Source organism: Macaca nemestrina, chromosome 14 (genome assembly GCF_043159975.1).
Source record: "Macaca nemestrina isolate mMacNem1 chromosome 14, mMacNem.hap1, whole genome shotgun sequence".
NCBI lineage: Eukaryota > Metazoa > Chordata > Mammalia > Primates > Cercopithecidae > Macaca > Macaca nemestrina.
The window spans coordinates 2,986,915-3,005,613 of NC_092138.1; the positions used below are offsets into that span (position 1 = coordinate 2,986,915).

Below are 18,699 nucleotides of genomic sequence, written 5' to 3' on the forward strand. Positions count from 1 at the left end.
CCAACTCCCAGGCTCAAGCGATACTCCCACCTCAGCCTCCCAAGTAGCTGGCACTACAGATACATGCCACCATGCCTGTTTTGTTTTTTTGTAGAGGTGAGGGTCTCACTGTGTTGCCCAGGCTGGTCTCAAACTAGTCTCAGGCTGTCTTCCCTCCTCAGCTTCTCAAAGTGATGGGATTACAGGTCCAGCTGAAATTTTTTCTTGATAGCCAGATGTGATGTACCAGGGAAAAGTAACTGCTGTAAAGAGGTCTGCAGTACTACAAGTAACATGTGTTGGAAGGCGAAAGGCTCTGTAGTCCTGTGATTAGGTCTGAGTCCTTTAGGGAGCCTGTGCCTCTGGGCTGTGACCTTCACAAGAGCTTCTCAGCCCTCCCTCCCATCACCACCCTTACATGGGACAGGATGGCCAGAGGTGGGTAATTTCCTTCCTCCAGGCATGTTAGGCTCTGAAAACAAAACAAAACACCAGTAGCTTAGGTGAAATATTTGCCCTTGAGGAAAGACGTTGTTCAGAAGAACAGAAAGCTCTGGTGTACTTCAGGACGGTTCCTTTTCACCTCCCCCTTCTGGAAGCATGAGGAGATTTTTCTCCAGCATTCACTGTGAGAACCTGGTCAAGCTTCTAGGTGTACAACTCACAGAAGTGTGGGGACCCTTCCCTGACTGGGTCTTCCTGGAGTTTTTAACTCTCAGACATGTCCACATTGAGCATCCAGCAATTCGTCAATTAAATTTAGGTTTTCCTACCTTGACGACGGTTTCTCCGAAGGTTTCCGCTTGTGGAAGAAAGTTGTCATTCTATATATAAGCCTGCCTGTCTCTCTAATTTTGCAGGGCAGCGGTTTGTTCTGTGACCTCACTTCTCTGCTGCATCTAAAAAATTTTGTTGATTTTTCAATTTGCCTGGCTTTTTACTTGTTCTTAGAGTGCCTACTTTCAAGCTCTGAAGCAACTGCTTTTTGAAGGCTATTACCATACATACATTTCAAGCTATTAGAGTAGTAGTTTGACATTGTGCATTTTATAATCATTATTGCTTCATTTGAACAACTAGAGAATATATTACTGGCTACAGAGCAATGCAGTATCTAAAGGTAACCTTTTCTAGGGGAGAAAAGAGACTAGAGTTTAGTGATTCCTCTATTGTTAGCTAGATTTTGTCAGGAGATACATCCCTAACCAACTTTTCTGAGCCTTGGTTTCCTCATCTTAAAATGATGACAACCAAGGTCCTTCCTGGTTGTGACTTTGGTTGAGTCTTTTGATATCCACCAAGACCATTTTTATGGGATTTCTCACTTTGGTTTGATTGTCTGAGTCGGGGGATTTTGGAGGTAATTGGTGTCTCCTGGCAGAACATCTGTGTTTCTTTATCTTCAGCACATTGCTGCGCAGGTGGCTCTGAAACTTCTGAACGTCCCCTGTAAAGTTTTAATATTTTTTGGCAGTCTTTGCTAAGACACTTTAAATGACCATGTAATTTCAGTTATCTGTTCCTTTTTCCTTGGTGCTTGCTGATCCACTTGGTTATTGTCCAAATTTATGAAACTTTTGAAATTGTTGTGCTTTGGTCAGCACAACAAATGAGAACAGTTCCGCTTTCCAGAGAGTTGGAAGAGCTAGGTGACAACACATTTCTGTGAAAATGTAACTATTTAAAAGGCATTCTAGTGCAATCTTCTATAATCAAGCTGTGTTCATTTCTTTCTTTTTTTTTTTTTTTTGAGATGGAGTCTCACTCTGTCACCAGGCTGGTGTGCAATGGCACGATCTCGGCTCACTGTAACCTCTGCCTCTTGGGTTCAAGGGATTCTCTTTCCTCAGCCTCCCAAGTAGCTGGGACTACAGGTGCAGGCGCCACCACACCCAGCTAATTTTTGTATTTTTAGTAGAGATGGGGTTTCACCATTTTGGCCAGGATGGTCTCGATCTCTTGACCTCGTGATCCGCCCGCCTAGGCCTCCCAAAGTGCTGGAATTACAGGCGTGAGCCACCACGCCCAGCCCAAGCTGTGTTCATTTCTAATAATATCTAAAGCACAAGAAATAACCAACTTTCCTTGGTTATGAAAAAATTATATGCCATAAAAATCATTAAATTATTTAAGATGCACATAAAACACTGACATATCTATATACGTTATTTCTTAGCACTTTTAAAGACCTCTGTTTTTTCCAAATATAGAAAGCATGTAAATCACCGAATCAGAGGTTTATATTTTATCATGATGCACATGAACAGATGTATTATGAGGAGTGCAGGAGCTAGAGAGATGCCCTGGCAAAGCATTAAATCTTGCCTATAATCCAACCCAGGCAAACAAGAAATACAAGAAAATTTTGTTGACAACAAAATTAACAAATACATATTTAATGCTTCTACTTAGCAAGTACACACTATCACACCGCATGTTTTCATAATGCTGCCAACTAGGTAAATTTCTCCTTGGTCTGTTCTGATATATGCATCTAATGATGATCAACATACCTGTCATATTGCAGTACACAAGAAATGGTCCCAGGGGGCCACTTCCATCTGCATCAATATAGTAAAGCCCGGACGGGTTCCCTCGGTGCTTGTGGGCCTCACAAGACTGCTCGTAGAGAGCTGTAGAAGAACACCAGCCATAAGAACCAGAAAAAATATCTCCAGATGTTGAGTCAGTGTCCAAAGGTTTGCATTTCTGAATTACAGACATGTGATACATATGACCCAACATCATTTTATAGTGTATGACAGTATATTCGATGAGATGGAAGAAAATGACATTCTAAAAATTAAATCTATTTCTATTAACAAAGGAGAAGAAAATTACCTAGTCAAAATACACTTAAATGTTGGATGTTGTTAGATGCTGAATAAATATTCGGTCACAGTGTATTTCTATTTTGAGGAAGAAGGAAAGATTGTGTTGGTGTTCAAAAACGAAGATGTGCTTACAGTGGGACTGTGATACCATCTTCAATAGACAATCTTTTGGCGATGTCTAGAGGCTGTACTTTCTCTACATCAATGTTTTCTTTTGCTTTTAGGCAGGAAACCCTGCAAACTCTGAAGCACAGTGTAAAAGACTTGAAGAGATATGAGAGGAAAACTTTGTGAATCTGAATCTGAATTCTGTGTGCTATTCAAGCATGGTTCTTTTCAAAGTCGTGGCAACTATACCTCAGAAGTAAACTGTAATTAAGGAAGAAACCCTCATTCTACCTGTAATAACTGAATACCTGAGCATATTAGTTTTAAACTGCCTAAATAATCTGGTATTTTCCAATAAACATTCTGTAAAGTTTTTCTTAAGCTATGCAGCAGTTATAACCTTTGCTTCCTTTAAAACAACCTATGTATAAGCATTTTAAAGAGATAAATAGAATTTATAAGCCATCAACTTCTCTTCATTAAAAAATAATTAAAGTTGATTTAGAAAGAAACTTCCCTATTTTGCAAGTGACAATTCAAGATAACTGAAAATCAAAACAGGAGAGAAACTGTTTTGAAAGATATCCCTATGTAATGTAAATTTACTCGTGACACAATTGAATATTTTCATTCGTGCAAGTAAATGTTTTACCAAGAACAAGGTATAGAATTAATATCTGCAGGAGATGGGAATTGTTAATCTTTATTTTTTTCCACTTATGGCATATTGATTTAAATACATATATCTGTAAATGGTAGGATTCACTCAAATTAATAACAATGGTTAGATATAGGGTACAGGCTAGGTTTGGAATGGGGACAAATATTGAGGAGAGTGACTAGAACTTGTGCTTCATGTGAACTGTTTGGCTTTTTAAATGATAATGTATACATGTGTTAACATATAGTATATATTAATTGTATATAGATTTTAATTGTATGATTAATTATATATAATTAATTATAGACAATTATATATAATTAATTAGTTGTATATAATTGATACATGTTATACAATTAGAAATACAAAATAACCTATTCGGCTAGGTGTGGCAGTCTAGTCTCACAGTCAATGACTGTAGGCTTGGCAAAGTTCTACCTTTAGCTGGGACAACAGTCAACTCAATTATTAGATTAGACTGATACCTGAAATACTTTTTCAATCTCCTGATATTTTTCCCTCAGAAGTTTTTGAAGTTATATTTTCATTGCAGTGAATAAACATGCACTAACGTAACTCATTCATCAATTGCAACATTAAATGCAATCAGATGATGTTGAGTGTGGTGGTGGATATGAAGTTGTTAGGTAACACACAGGATTATGCTTCTGCTTTTAGGTAAGATACTATGCCTGGAGGATGAAAGATACACAGAAGTACAAGATGTGGTCCCTGCACCAACTCTATGACCTTATCAAGACATGCAGCCTCTGGTGTGAGAGGCCACTCAACTCCTAAAAATGTGTCATGGTGGTCGGGCCCGGTGGCTCACGCCTGTAATCCCAGCACTTTGGGAGGCCAAGACAGGTGGATCATGAGGTCAGGAGATCGAGACCATCCTGGCTAACACAGTGAAACCCCGTCTCTACTAAAAATACAAAAAATTAGCCGGGCGTGGTGGCGGGCACCTGTAGTCCCAACTACTTGGTAGGCTGAGGCAGGAGAATGGCGTGAACCCCGGAGGCAGAGCTTGCAGTGAGCCGAGATCACACCACTGCGCTCCAGCCTGGGCGACAGAGCAATACTCCGTCTCAAAAAAAAAGAAAAGAAAATGTGTCACAGCTTTATAAACAGGGACCCTTCTAGTACAAAAGTCATACTTCATGCTTCAATCTGTGAGAGTCACTCCTGGACTGTCTCCTCTTTTGCCCAGATCCTTTGCAGAACCTCAGGGCTGGGAGCGCAGAATTCTCATTGCGTGTGTGAAGTGAGGTTTTAAGGCTCCATGCCCTGCCTTTCTCCTATGGTTTTTGTGAAAATCAGATGTCTCATGGAAGAGTTCTTAAAAGTTTCAAGTAGGACCTCAGGATGAGAAAGTGGAACTGAGGGCTTTGCATCTTGCTCTGTCTCCTTGAAGACCCAGGGATGGGCGAAATATTCCTCAGAAGTTGCTCAGAGATATCAGTAGAGATACACAGAAAGAAAACTTTAAAAGTTAAAAACAAATAGAAAAAAATAGGCTTTTGAGGATTCTGTGATGTTCTAATTGTAACAAATTAGAGGTCAATACAATGGCATGGCCTTTGAAATTTATAAAGGGTGATTCTTCAGTCAAGACAGATGATTTTTAATACGGCAGAGGCAGTTGACAGGTGTTAGAATATGTCATCCCTTAGACATTGTTCTTACACTTAAATGTCTACCAGAAGCATGTGGAAGGTTGGTTACAACAGACTCGGGCCACCATCTCCAGCGATTCTGATTTAGTAGGTTTGGGTGAGGCCTGAGTGTCTTTACTTGTAACAGGTTCCCAGGGACTATGGGTGCTGCTGGTGCATGGACCACCAATCAGGCATCCTGGAGCCAAGGCTGTGGAGCCAACCTCCTTAGCTCAACTCCTCATCCGGCCACAAACTAGCTGGGGGCCAAGTTACTTAACCTCTTTCTGTCCTCAACTCTGCAATGAAGATAATGAGTACTTTCTTCCCGGAGCTGCTTTAGGGTTAAATGAGTTAATATATGCAAAGCAATATCAAAGGGCCAGCATAAATACTCAATACATTAATACTTTTACAATTATTCATTTTGCAATCACCACCACCAAAGAAAATCACAGTCATTGGAAGAGACCTTAAAGGTCCTCTAGTTTCTAGCTGATACCCAATTACCTCTTCAGAAATTTTACCACGTTGCAATCCCATGATGGTATCATCCCAGTGATTGTTAACAAATCTTTAAATACCTTAAATGTAACATTGACAGCGGGCAAGGGGTTGTTTTTCCCCCTTTCTTTGACTGAAAAGATTCTCAGAATTAAAAGTATGGCCCAACTCAAGTAATGGAACAAGCTGTTACATCATGCATTTTGAATTTAATTTAGTTTCTACCTTTTACTATATCTGATTCTCCTAGACGTACTTCCCCATTGCTTGCCAGCTTCTTTTTTCAATCCTATTCGTACCATGTATTTCTGTGCACTGTCTCAGCACCCTTGTATTAAATAAGGTGGATTAAAAATAAACTAGAAATTGAGTGCTGAAATATCTTTTCTGATATGTTTGCATGATTGCAAATATGCAGCTACATATAAACAACTAATCAAGATGAAATGACAAAGAGATGCTGACAGAAACGCGAGGGAGGCATGAGGCTTACAGGAATGACAGGTCTCGCCCGTGTAGCCTGTGCCCAGACAGTCACAGGAGAAGGTGTCCCACGACTGGGAACACGCGCCCCCATGCTCACAGTAGCTGGGCAAGCACCTAAAAGAAAACAGATACAACTGCTGTTTCCCTTTTCTGATCATCAGAAAATAAATGTCTTACCAAAACCAGGTTAATGTGAAAGAACAGCATACGCAAGATAACCCCACATGACGTGATTACTGGGTCTACCATCAAGGTTCTCTAAATATAGTGACAAACTTTGGATGAATATATCCATTAGCATGCAGCTGATTATTAGGTATCTGTGACAACTGAATTGTCAACACATTTCTTTTTTTGTCCCAAGTGACACAATAACTTGACATGTGGCTAGCAAAACCAATTACATACATAAAACTATGAAATACGGCAGGCTGCATTACTACATTGCGGTCATTGTTAAAAGAAAGAGGGGGAAACAGGGAGGAAGATACGGAGGGGAGGAGAAAGAAACAGGAACAGCTTCAGTCACATAGTGACAGAGGTCCAGAAATTTTGAAGAACATTTAATTTAGGTCATCTTGTTGCCTTTTAGATTTGGAATGAGCAGTCGGCTGTTGCTTTTTAAGCAACCTTAACACTGGTAATATGTCAATATGACCCAAAGCAATCTACAAATTCAATACAATTCTTATTAAAATCCCAAAGCCTTTTTTTGCAGAAAACAAAAATCCATCCTAAAATTCACAGGGAATCTCAAGGGACCCTGAACTAGCCAAAACAATCTTGAAAAAGAACAGTTGGAGGTCTCGCACTTTCAGAATTCTCAGGAATCTGCTGCCGCCCACTATCATATTGGGGGCCTAGTCTGCCTGCCTCTCAGGATTGTTAGGGGAACAGGGAGCAGGGGACACTATGGAAACTGACCAGCAGCTGACACAGAGTGGAGGCTTCACCAAGAGGAAGCGTGACCTTCTGGAAGCCTGGCCTGAATACCAAGACCCACCTCCGCCTCGAGCAGGGTTGGATCTCAGCCTCCGCCCGCTGTCTCCCACTGCTGAGCACATAGCTAAGGACCTGGTAAAGAGTGAAGATTCTAAAGGACACTGACCTTCCGGGCTGTGAGGGACACCCTCGTCCATGCTGGAGCAGCACAGGGGGTGAGTGCCCGCCCAAGTGCCCCTCCCCATGGGACCGAGAGAAGTAGCAGAAGAGGGGCTGGGAGGTTGTGACAGGCCTCCTGGCTGTGATGGGAGGATGACCAGCAGAGAACTGGGGTATGAAGTTGACAGAAAGCCCCAGGGGCCTGTATTTGGCCTCCCGAGAGATCCTTTGAGGGGAACCTGAGGGGCTGGGAAGAAGAATCCGCAGCATTCCCTACCCTCTCCATGCCCCCAGCCCCCGATCCTGGCTCTCTGGCAGTGCACCACCAGCTCAGGGCCAAGACTTCCACTGATTACATGGTGTTAATGAGCATTTAGTCTGCATTCAGAGAAGAGTTAGGGGCCATCAGAATCACAACTTTTCAAGTATTTCAAAGGCCAAGGCATGGAAAAGCCTGTGTGAACTGATCAGAAGTGGGGGAGTTGGAGTGACAGGCGAGGATGGCTGGGTTGGGAGCCCACCCCCATACATTTTTTAAAAAGCAGCTGTTCCTCTTCCCCCACATCCTTCTCCCCCTCCTCCCCTTCTTTCTTAATGGAGCATCTTAAGATCATACGTGACTTGAAGATTCCACAAATTTTAAAAAACATTAAAAGCCACTGCTGTTTGGTATCAACAGGGAGAGAATTTTAGTTCAAAATATTTTGAAATAAAAACTATTTAAGTGATCTAGAGACTATCAACAAGCATACACTGTTTTTCTTCAACTAAACACAACGTCAATTATGAAAAATTTACATGTACTACAAATAATAGAGGAAGTAGCTAGCATGCAGAAGGCCAACACAGGGGAAGATGGCAGAGGGAGGGCAGGAGTAGGGTGAGCGGCCTGGTCAGCACAGCCAGGTAAGGAGGTGATGGAGGCCTCCCTGCTCAGGGAGCCCCAGCTGGAATGCAGTAGGACCCAATTGGAAGCTCTGCCATGTGGTATACAGAGCAAATCTTAAGAGTACAGGAGTGTGATGTAAGAGGTGATGTAAGAAGTTAAAACCTATCCTGGCTGGGCGCAGTGGCTCACGCCTGTAATCCCAGCACTTTGGGAGGCAGAGGCAGGCAGATCACGAGGTCAGGAGATCGAGACCATCCTGGCTAACAGGGTGAAACCCCATCTCTACTAAAAATACAAAAAATTAGCTGGATATGGTGGCAGGCACCTGTAGTCCCAGCTACTCAGGAGGCCAAGGCAGGATAATGGCGTGTACCCGGGAGGCAGAGCTTGTAGTGAGCTGAGATGGTGCCACTGCACTCCAGCCTGGACGACAGAATGAGACTCCGTCTCAAACAAACAAACAAAAAAACCTATCCAAACATAAACATCCGTTATTTGTGATTCTGTCATCCAAAGTGCCCATTGCTATTTTTTGCATAGCTTACAATTTTGACTAAAAAAGATAACTTCATACCCTATATCTGTCTCTAAGTAGGATTTTTAGGTCTGGTATTTGAATAACATGTTTCTACTTTGCAAATTAGTGATATGGTTTGGCTGTGTCCCCACCCAAATCTCATCTTGAATTGTAGTTCTCATAATTCCCACATGTCATGGGAGGGAACCTGTGGGAGGTAACTGAATCATGCCGGCAGGTCTTTCTCACGCTGTTCTTGTGATAGTGAATAAGTCTCACGAGATCTGATAGTTTTATAAAGGGGAGTTTCCCTGCACAGGTTCTCTTGCCTGCCACCATGTAAGATGTGTCTTGCTTCCCCTTCACCTTCTGCTATCATTGTGAGGCCTCCCTAGCCATGTGGAACTGTGAATCCACGAAGCCTTTTTCCTTTATAAATTACCCAGTCTTGGGTATGTCTTTATTAACAGCATGAGAACAGACTAATACAATTAGAGCTTTTTTTTTTTTTTTTTTTTTTTTTTTGTTAACAACAAAGAAAGGCTAATAGATGCTTACAGGCCTGTTTTTAGGATACTTAAAAGTGAATTTTCAGGATTTCAAAACTGAACATAAAGGGAACAGCAAAGGTCTTTAATTTTAACTCTGTAGAATATCATTTTGTGTCCCCAAAGTTTTCTAATTTTATTGCTTTATAAAATTCAGGTTTTCAAAATAATCTCAGAGGAGCTAGTCTTCTATGTTACTGACTTTGGGAATGAAATAGTGAATAGCCTTCATTTGTAGCCCTATTTGAAAATAATTTAAAAGTGCTTTCTTAAAACCCTTATCTGCAGTGATTATTGTACACATCATGGCTGAAGTTTAAGTGTGGCTCACACATACATGCTCACTTAAGCATGTTTACAATAACTTTGGGGTACAATTTGGAGACCTTTTTAAAATGTGGGATCTTAGAGACCAAGTTAGGCACCAATGTAACTCTTGGGACTTTAAGGTTAAAACGAAACAGCCTATAACAGTAAAAACAATAGTTTTGTACTTTGGGAGCTACATGCACAAAGCAGGCAACGTGGATCATCTCTGAGAAAAGGCAGCCTTATGATACATATCTCATAACAGATATACTGCAAATGGATCATATTTTGTGAGTAATTAATAAGATATCAAAATAATGTCATGCAAGTGGAGAAAATCACACTTGCGTCACAGCTGAGCTGACAGCTCTTGTCACTCACAGTGTGGGCACATGGGACATTTCCCCTTAACCCAGACAGAACTGAGCTCCCTGGCTAGTTAGCTGAGCAACGTGGGATTATATTAAGTGAGCAAATGGCCAGAAACCTTCCCAACTACCCTCCCCACTACAGAGTGGGGTTCTGGAGCTGGTGTTGAGATGTAAATGCAGTCCCAGCTGTGTGTCAAGAATTGGAATCTCAAGAGTGAGAGGTACTTGACAAATTCTTACACTTCATACATATACTCCTCATCTTTTAATTAATCCATTTTTCCTACAAATCAGCAGAATGTTCACAGGGGGAAATTATTTCGTGCTGAATAAAGTTCATATGAATGAACTTTTCATTTACTAGAAATTATGTTTTTTTAGTATGTCACTATGAGTTATAAATTAAAACCTGTTTAGCCAGAGATGATGATTTTGCAGTTAATGTTTAAAACAGAATTGACTAACAGAATTGACTCCATGAAGAAGGCAGGTTTTGAAAGTTCTACCAGGTGTAGATATAACTTTAAATTTTTAAATATGTAGCACTTATTTATTCACTGAAAGTAAATACCAAATGTACTACGGCAAATTGTATGTAGAAATATTGTTTTTCCAGGTGTGACCCGGGGATTCTTCTCAGCCAAAATCACTGTAAAATTATGGCGCAACTAGTGTAACTGTGGTTGTAATACTTATTTTAATTAAATGTTTTTCTTCTTTAACCTTCTCCATATTTCACTGAGTATGTCCTTTGGCACATATCTTCATCCATCTTTATGATTCAAACTTTTCTAGGAGAAATTACTTTTTATTTTCTCTGTTGGAAAAATGTCATCCAACTGACGGGTGTGTGGTTGTGAAAGCGAGCTTGATAACTATTAGCTGAGCAACTTGGGATCATATTAAGATAAAATCCGTAAGGTGTATGTCTTCTAATACAGTACTATCATTTAAAAAATTTATTCCATTAGCGATGCAGTTTTCTTTCTTTTTTTTTTTTTTTGAGATGGAGTCTCGCTTTGTCCCCCAGGCTGGAGGGCAGTGGTGCAATCTCAGCTCACAGCAAGCTCCGCCTCCCGGGTTCACGCCATTCTCCTGCCTCAGCCTCCTGAGTAGCTGGGAATACAGGCGCCACCACCACGTCCGGCTGATTTTTTGTATTTTTTTTAGTAGAGACGGGGTTTCACCATGTTTGCCAGGATGGTCTCGATCTCCTGACCTCGTGATCCGCCCGCCTGGGCCTCCCAAAGTGCTGGGATTACAGGCCACCCGCCACCATATCCTGCTAATTTTTTTTTTTTTTTTTTTTTTGTATTTTTAGTACAGACGGGGTTTCACCACGTTAACCAGGATAAAGTTGATCTCCTGATCTCGTGATCCACCCGCCTCCGCCTCCCGAGTGCTGGGATTACAGGCGTGAGCCACTGTGCCCAGCCAAGATGCAGTTTTCTAATCCTCATAGTAATTATGACTATTTCATTCCCTCTGGAAAGAAAGATAACAACAACAACAACAAAAAAGAGAACAGAATGCCTTTTTCCAGCTGTCTACATTTGCTTTCTTCAACTTTGAAAACAGGTAAGCTAAAGTGACCTAGGATGGCCCTTACCTGTCTGTGATGCCGCAGGAGTCTATCTGGAGGTCCCTGAACCTCCCCAGCGCCCCCTGCTGTACTGAGATGGGATCCACCGCTTTGTCACCAATGGTGATGAGCCTCAGGCAGCCCTGAAACCCTCCCACGGGGCTTTTACATCCAGAGCCAGAGCTGTTGTCCAGGCAGCCTGAATATGGAGACAAAAATAGGACAAAAGCAATAACTATGACAAAACTATTCCACAGTATTTACTATATGAAGACTGCTGCTACCCCTTGTTTATGGATATCGGTATGATGTGATGAGCTTCACCATTCATTAGAGAGGTGAAAAGGGGCAAGGTTAGAACTGATCAAATTTAAGATAATACCTGGAATTCAGAATAAGAAATTATGGGGGAAAATTCAGATTTAAAATTCCTATAACAGGAATTATTGCCCAACCAACTGAAAAGAGGTTTGGCTTCTTTTGTGAAATCTCATCTAAGAAATAATCATGCATTTTAGCATCACGTAGTGTAAGTAAAAAAAAATGAAAGTGGAGTTTAAATTAAAATAAATGAACTCAACAGCCCACATTTTATTTAGGATATACTGGATTTATGAAGTGTGAAAAATGCTACATAAAAATATAATTGTGTACTACCATTTATCTAAAACATGTTAAATATCTACCCTATAGGTGTTTTTGTGTGTTACGATGTATGTGCCTTTGGGAGTATATAAAAACAATTTTTTTTTTTTATACTGACTGGGTGGAAACACCTGGATTTGCTTTTCTAGTAACACTTTCTTTGGTATTAGGTGCTTTAGTCAAATATATAACCAAAGATTAAATTCTAACGGTAACAACAACACGAAAAGTAACAGGACCTAACACATTGTTAGGGTACATAAGGATAAAAATTTGCAGTCCGGAATGTTCCATGAATAGAAAGAAATAAAATAGACATTTGATTTTTCCAATATTAGAAGTTAAATATGAGAAGTTTCACCATAACCATCAGTTAATATCACCTAAATTACAAATGGCAATGCTTATGACATCATTTCCTTTTACTATCTGGGCTTGTTTTGTGAAACAAGAACAATACTTATAAGAAGTAGTGGTTAGTGCCTGACTTTGACTTAAGCAGTATTACTCCACACCAGTCCAAGTATATAGGAAAGCAGTGTCTTGAACTTACTGCCAACCTCTGAGTTACAATATATAACCTAATAATGGAACTCTAATTCAAAGTTTGAAAAATAAGGAAAAGGATGAAAGTACACACTCTAGTTAAAGAAAGAGAACATAATAATTGTAAAATGTCTTTTTATTTAAAGACAACTGTTTGTAGAGTCATATTAATTCAGAATAAAATTATAAGGCATTTGTCTAAGTCAGGAGTCTGCAAAGGTTTTCTGTAAAATGCCAGAGAGTAAACATTTTCGGTTTTGTGGGTCACACCTGGTCTGTGTTGCATATCCTTCTTGTTATAACCCTTTAAAAATACAAAGCAATTATTCATTTGGACTAATATAATATGCCATGGACCATGATTTGTCTACCTCTGATCTAAATGAATACTTAATTTTAACATACAAATATGAGAGAGGCACCTCATTTCATAATGGTGTAATGCCAATGACAACAAAAATTTAATAATTAATTTAATTGCACATTATGAAATTATAGCTTTTGAAAAATTTTATCCTTTGCCTTATTTTAAAAAATAAGCTGGCTTATATTGATTCTGTAAGCATTGTTTCTTTCAAACTTGTGAGATATAATTTCTTATTTTCTTTCCCAATCATTCAAATATTAGGTATTAAACCTAATATTTAGGTTTAATAAATATTAGGCATGACACTTTGAGTCCATGCAAATATCCTTTTCTCCAAAGATTATAGTAAATGTAGAGCAATATTTATCACCAGAGGATTGTGTTTTCTTTGGTGTTCTTCCTTTATTAAAATGAAAAAAAAATGAAGTACAGAATTTGTACTTGTGTTTTTCACTGACTGATCTCTCTTTGACCTTATATTGTTAATGACTAGTACAATTTCAAAAAATAGTCAATGAAGATTCCTCTTACTGGAATCAATGAAGTACCTCTCAATGCCTGTACTCTTATTTCCTCTCTAAAAGTCTCCAAAAAAAAGAAATGTTGTGTTTAGATTTCTATTTTAATAACTGAAGCTTTATCTCTTTAACAGTTTAATATTTTTTGCTTTCGATTCCTAAAGTAAAAGTCTCCCTCATATTTAAGACTTCTTTTTAGATTATCTAAACTTTATACATAACCTCACAGAGACTTGGAAGTTTAACATTTAACATCATATTTTTTAAAAGCTTGAAGACTAAAATCTTTTATATTTTTAAAAAAGAAATATAAGTTTAAATGGTACAGCAGAACCTTCTGAAGAATGGGAACTCTGAAGAGAGTGAACTTTGTATAATTCTACTGCATTTCACTAATCATTAAGAAATAAACACTTTAGGTTAAGTATTAGGAGGATTATTAATTCAATAAATATTTTCAAGTAATGAATTATAGGAATATCAACAGTTCTGCTAATCTTTCTTTCACCAAGTGGTGTTTCCTGACACATAAATATATTTATTTATTTTTTTGAGACGGAGTCTCGCACTGTCGCCCAGGCTGGAGTGCAGTGGTGTGATCTCAGCTCACTGCAAGCTCCACCTCCCAGCTTCACGCCATTCTCCTTCCTCGGCCTCCCGAGTAGCTGGAACTACAGGTGTCTGCCACCAGGCCTGGCTATTTTTTTTTTTTTTAGCAGAGACGGGGTTTCACCGTGTTAGCCAGGGTGGTCTTGATCTCCTGACCTCGTGATCCGCCTGCCACAGCCTCCCAAAGTGCTGGGATTACAGGCGTGAGCCACTGCGCACTACCAAGTTATTCTTAAATAAAATAAATTCGATAACTCTATTAGAAAAAAAAAAACTAAAATAAATCCAGGTGACCCCCAAAAAAGTTAAGAAACTTTCAGGACAAATTCTCATCATAAAGTACTGCATGTTTTTAGATACGAAATCGAACAAATAAAGATATTAAGACCCATGAAAATTTTAGCCCGGTTATTTTCATTTGTGTAAGCATATGAGGTTGGCAAGAAAATTGTCCCTGTGTGTTACTGCAGTGACAAACTTCAATGCCACAAGTTGCCACAAGTTCTCGGTCTAACAACTTCCTATAAGAAGGATGTGAGGACTGGTGACACAACAGTCGATTTTGTATTCTCAATATGGAAGGAGGTATGGCATTGAATAGCAGAAAGATTCCATAAAGGTGAGTTTAAAATAATTTGACCTTCAGCCAATCTCTGTTTCAGGTATGAATGCAAAAAATGCAGGCTATATGCACAACATGCAACCGTACAGAGTGGTGCCTGAAAAACACTTCAAAAAGATGAAATCTCAGACTAGAAAAAAAAAAAACCGGACAAATGACAGTACAGAAGATAAGTCTTCATCTCCGAATTAAACTTTCTCTTTCTTTTGAGACGGAGTATAGATCTGTTGCCAGGTTGGAGTGCAGTGGCGCCATCTTGGCTCACTGCAACCTCCACCTCCCGGGTTCCAGCGATTCTCCTGCCTCAGCTTCCCTAGTAGCTAGGACTAAATGCGCCCGCCACCATGCCCAGCTTATCTTTGTATTTTTAGTAGAGACAGGGTTTCACCATGTTGGCCAGGCTGGTCTTGAACTACTAACCTCAGATGATCCACCTGCCTTGGCCTCCCAAAGTGCTGGGATTACAGGCGTGAGCCACCGTGCCTGGCCTAAACTTTCTATTAAAATAAATCTAGTGAGATCCAGAAATCCGCCCATGATTTGTTCCAAGTCTCTCTCAAGGTTTCTTTGGTACAAATAACATTTTCCATTTATTTGGCATCAGGAAATTGGTGGGTTTTCTTCTTCTTCCTTCTCATTTTTCTTCTCCTTCTTCCTTTGTTCATATTAACCTGGTTACCCATGGGTAGAGTCAGCAGAGCAACATTAAATTGAAAAAAAAAAAAAAAAGATGTCCCCATATGATGGCCTGGGAATGGAGACAAGTGACTCAAAAGCAGAAAGCCGGTCCCAAAACGTCAAGCTTCTGCAGTCTCAGCTTCAGGTGGGAAAGGCAGCGCTCACTCAGGGAAAGAGCCAAAGGAAGAAACAGTGCAGCTCTTGCCCCAGTCATTGTCCTAAGGCCAGGTCATTGTCCTAAGGCCAGATGCCCTGCAAACTGGGGACACACCACGGCATGCAGCAGCTGGGCTGAAGGATGCTGTTCCCAGTGGGTTTCTGCAGGGGACGTTCTGATTCCCTTAACTGACGAATATGATCCTAGGTTTCCTTATGATTATGAGAAAGTAGTGAAGCGCCAAAGAGAGGAATGACAGACACAGCAGGAGCTAGAAATACGAAAGGAAATAGGAGAAAGGGAAAAGAGACCTGAAAACAGGCAGAAAGCTAGGGGGGTTCTGATCAAGGTGACCAGATCCAGATTCTGATGAAGATGAAGATTAGGAGTGAGAGAGGAGGAAAAGAAGTAGGGCGGAGCTGCCATTGCCCCACCCACTTTTCTGGTAGAGAAAGAGTCACCCCGAGATTTTCCTTATGAAGAGGATTCAAGACCTCAATCACGGTCTTCCAAAGCTGCCATTCCTCCCCTAGTGAAGGAGGAACAGGACAGACCGAGATCTCCAAACCGGCCTAGTAGCTCCTTCCTCTCTAACGTGGCGGGAACGGTGGCGCACAACCTCATGCAGAAGCGCGGCTTCCGGGAAGGCCAGGGCCTCGGGGAGCACCAGCAGGGGCTGCGCGCTGCCTTTCCGGTGGGGAAGACCAGCAAACCTGGCGGCAAGATCATCACGGGCGACGCCGCGGAGAAAGATGCATTGAAGAATCAGGTACAAATCCACTGACTGAAATAATTGAGTCCTACCAACGGGGTCCTACTAAGGGGCATAGTTGGTGCAGGGAAGGTGGATGAAGACTTGGAAGTTGAAACCAGGGAAGAATGTGTGATGACATATTTTTCAGTTCATACGGTTTCCTATGAGACATAGCATCGTTAAGGATAAAATAAGTAAAACTGAAAAGAGTATAGTTAATCTAGTTTTAATAATGAGTTCGTTTTGTTATGTTTCTTTTTCTTTTCCATTGTCAATTTATATTGGCTCAGAGAAAACAGGCTTGATGGATGAAGTCCACGGTATTTTCCAATTTTGTCATGAAAAATATGGCAAAGTTGGGAATTGTGTGATATGTGAACTTCTTGGTGCCCCTGATGATGAAGCAGTACAGACATTTTTAGAATTTGAGAGCTGAGTCAGCAATTAAAGCTGTTGTTCGCTTGAATAGAAGGTATTTTGGTGGACAGGTGGCAAGAGGATGTTTTTACAATTTGGACAAATTCAGGGTCTTTGACTTGGTGGAACAAGTTTGATTTTAAGAACTAGAGCATGAGTCATCTCCGGTGACCCTTAAATGACCAGCAGGCTAAGAAAAGAAGGAAAAAGGTCACAGCCTTCACGGCTGTTGGATACTGAGACTGTTGGAAAGACTTCCAAGGTATACAGTGATTGATACCTTTTCATTTTGTGGTTTTTAAATATTGTATAAAAATCCAAATCCTTTTAAATAAATAAATAACATGTGGCCGGGCGCGGTGGCTCAAGCCTGTAACCCCAGCACTTTGGGAGGCCGAGGCGGGCGGATCACGAGGTCAGGAGATCGAGACCATCTTGGCTGAACCGGTGAAACCCCGTCTCTACTAAAAAATACAAAAAAATTAGCCGGGCGTGGTGGCGGCGCCTGTAGTCCCAGCTGCTCGGGAGGCTGAGGCAGGAGAATGGCGTAAACCCGGGAGGCGGAGCTTGCAGTGAGCTGAGATCCGGCCACTGCACTCCAGCCTGGGTGACAGAGCGAGACTTCGTCTCAAAAAAAAAAATAAATAAAAAATAAAAAAAATAAATAAATAAATAAATAACATGCACAGCTGACTAGTTTCAATCATTGGCGGATATTATACTGTAGGAATGAAGTTAGTGTCTGCAGTTGTACATATTCAGGCCATTCTAACTATATAAGCTAGTTAGGAAGAAAATACTGTGGATTTTATCCATCAAGCCTGTTTTCTCCAGGCCAATATAAAACAAATGGAAAGGAAAAAGAAACATAATAAAACGAACTCCTTATTAAAACTGGATTAAGGGATTAGTTTTAATCTTTTCAGTTTCACTTATTTGATTCTTAGTGATGCTATGTGTCATAGGAAACCATATGAACAGAAATGTCCCAAGAATTAAATTTGCTAAGAAAACAGAAAAGGGCTTATTAGTCTCTTTCAATGCACTGCACAGCATTCAAGAATAATTTGGGTCTTTAAATAACTAAAATGAGTAATGAATACTAGCTGAACCAAAGGCTGTTTCTATGTGAAGAAATGATCTATTTTGGGTTTATATGCATCAGTAAAATTTTTTTTTTTTTTTTTTTTTTTTTGAGACGGAGTCTCGCTCTGTCGCCCAGGCTGGAGTGCAGTGGCGCACTCTCGGCTCACTGCAAGCTCCGCCTCCCGGGTTTACGCCATTCTCCGGCCTCAGCCTCCCGAGTAGCTGGGACTACAGGCGCCCGCCACTGCGCCCGGCTAATTTTTTCTATTTTTAGTAGAGACGGGGTTTCACCATGGTCTCGATCTCCTGACCTTGTGATCCGCCCGCCTCGGCCTTCCAAAGTGCTGGGATTACAGACGTGAGCCACGGCGCCCGGCCTGCATCAGTAAAATTTAACCACCAGCTTATGCTATTAAATATAGTGGTTAGAGCTGGTGTTTCCCAAAGTTTACTATACAGATGGGTAAATAAAGTTTCAAAAGCACACACAAGGAATGCAAAATTCACTGGAAAAACTAGGTATGTAAGAATATTTTAAAAACTAAATTTTAGGCTGTGCATGGTGACTCATGCCTGTAATCCCAGCAATTTGGGAGGCTAAGGCGGGTGGATCACCTCAGACCAGCCTGAACAACATGGCAAAACTCTGTCTCTACAAAATCTGAAGAAAAACAACAACAACAAAAATTAGCTGGGTGTGGTGGTGCAGGCCTGTAGTCCCAGCTACTCTGGAGGCTGAGGTGGAAGAAGTGC

The 18,699-nt window shown here is 40.6% G+C and overlaps 1 protein-coding gene and 1 pseudogene across 7 annotated transcripts in view; one reads left to right on the forward strand and one right to left on the reverse strand.

The window, feature by feature from the left end:
- The window catches only part of LOC105498909 (contactin associated protein like 3), a 242,009-nt gene that overhangs the window by 62,646 nt on the left and 160,664 nt on the right, over positions 1 to 18,699 (reverse strand). For all 7 annotated transcript variants that reach the window (XM_071077491.1, XM_071077492.1, XM_071077490.1 and 4 more), the window contains 3 exons: positions 11,575 to 11,746; positions 6,238 to 6,344; positions 2,493 to 2,612 (listed from right to left, as the gene is read on the reverse strand). In XM_071077491.1, the coding sequence (XP_070933592.1) occupies positions 2,493 to 2,612; positions 6,238 to 6,344; positions 11,575 to 11,746 (399 nt within the window). The remainder of the gene's footprint in view (positions 1 to 2,492; positions 2,613 to 6,237; positions 6,345 to 11,574; positions 11,747 to 18,699) is intronic.
- LOC105498908 (splicing factor 45-like) overlaps positions 15,585 to 18,699 on the forward strand; it is a 61,930-nt pseudogene continuing 58,815 nt past the window's right edge.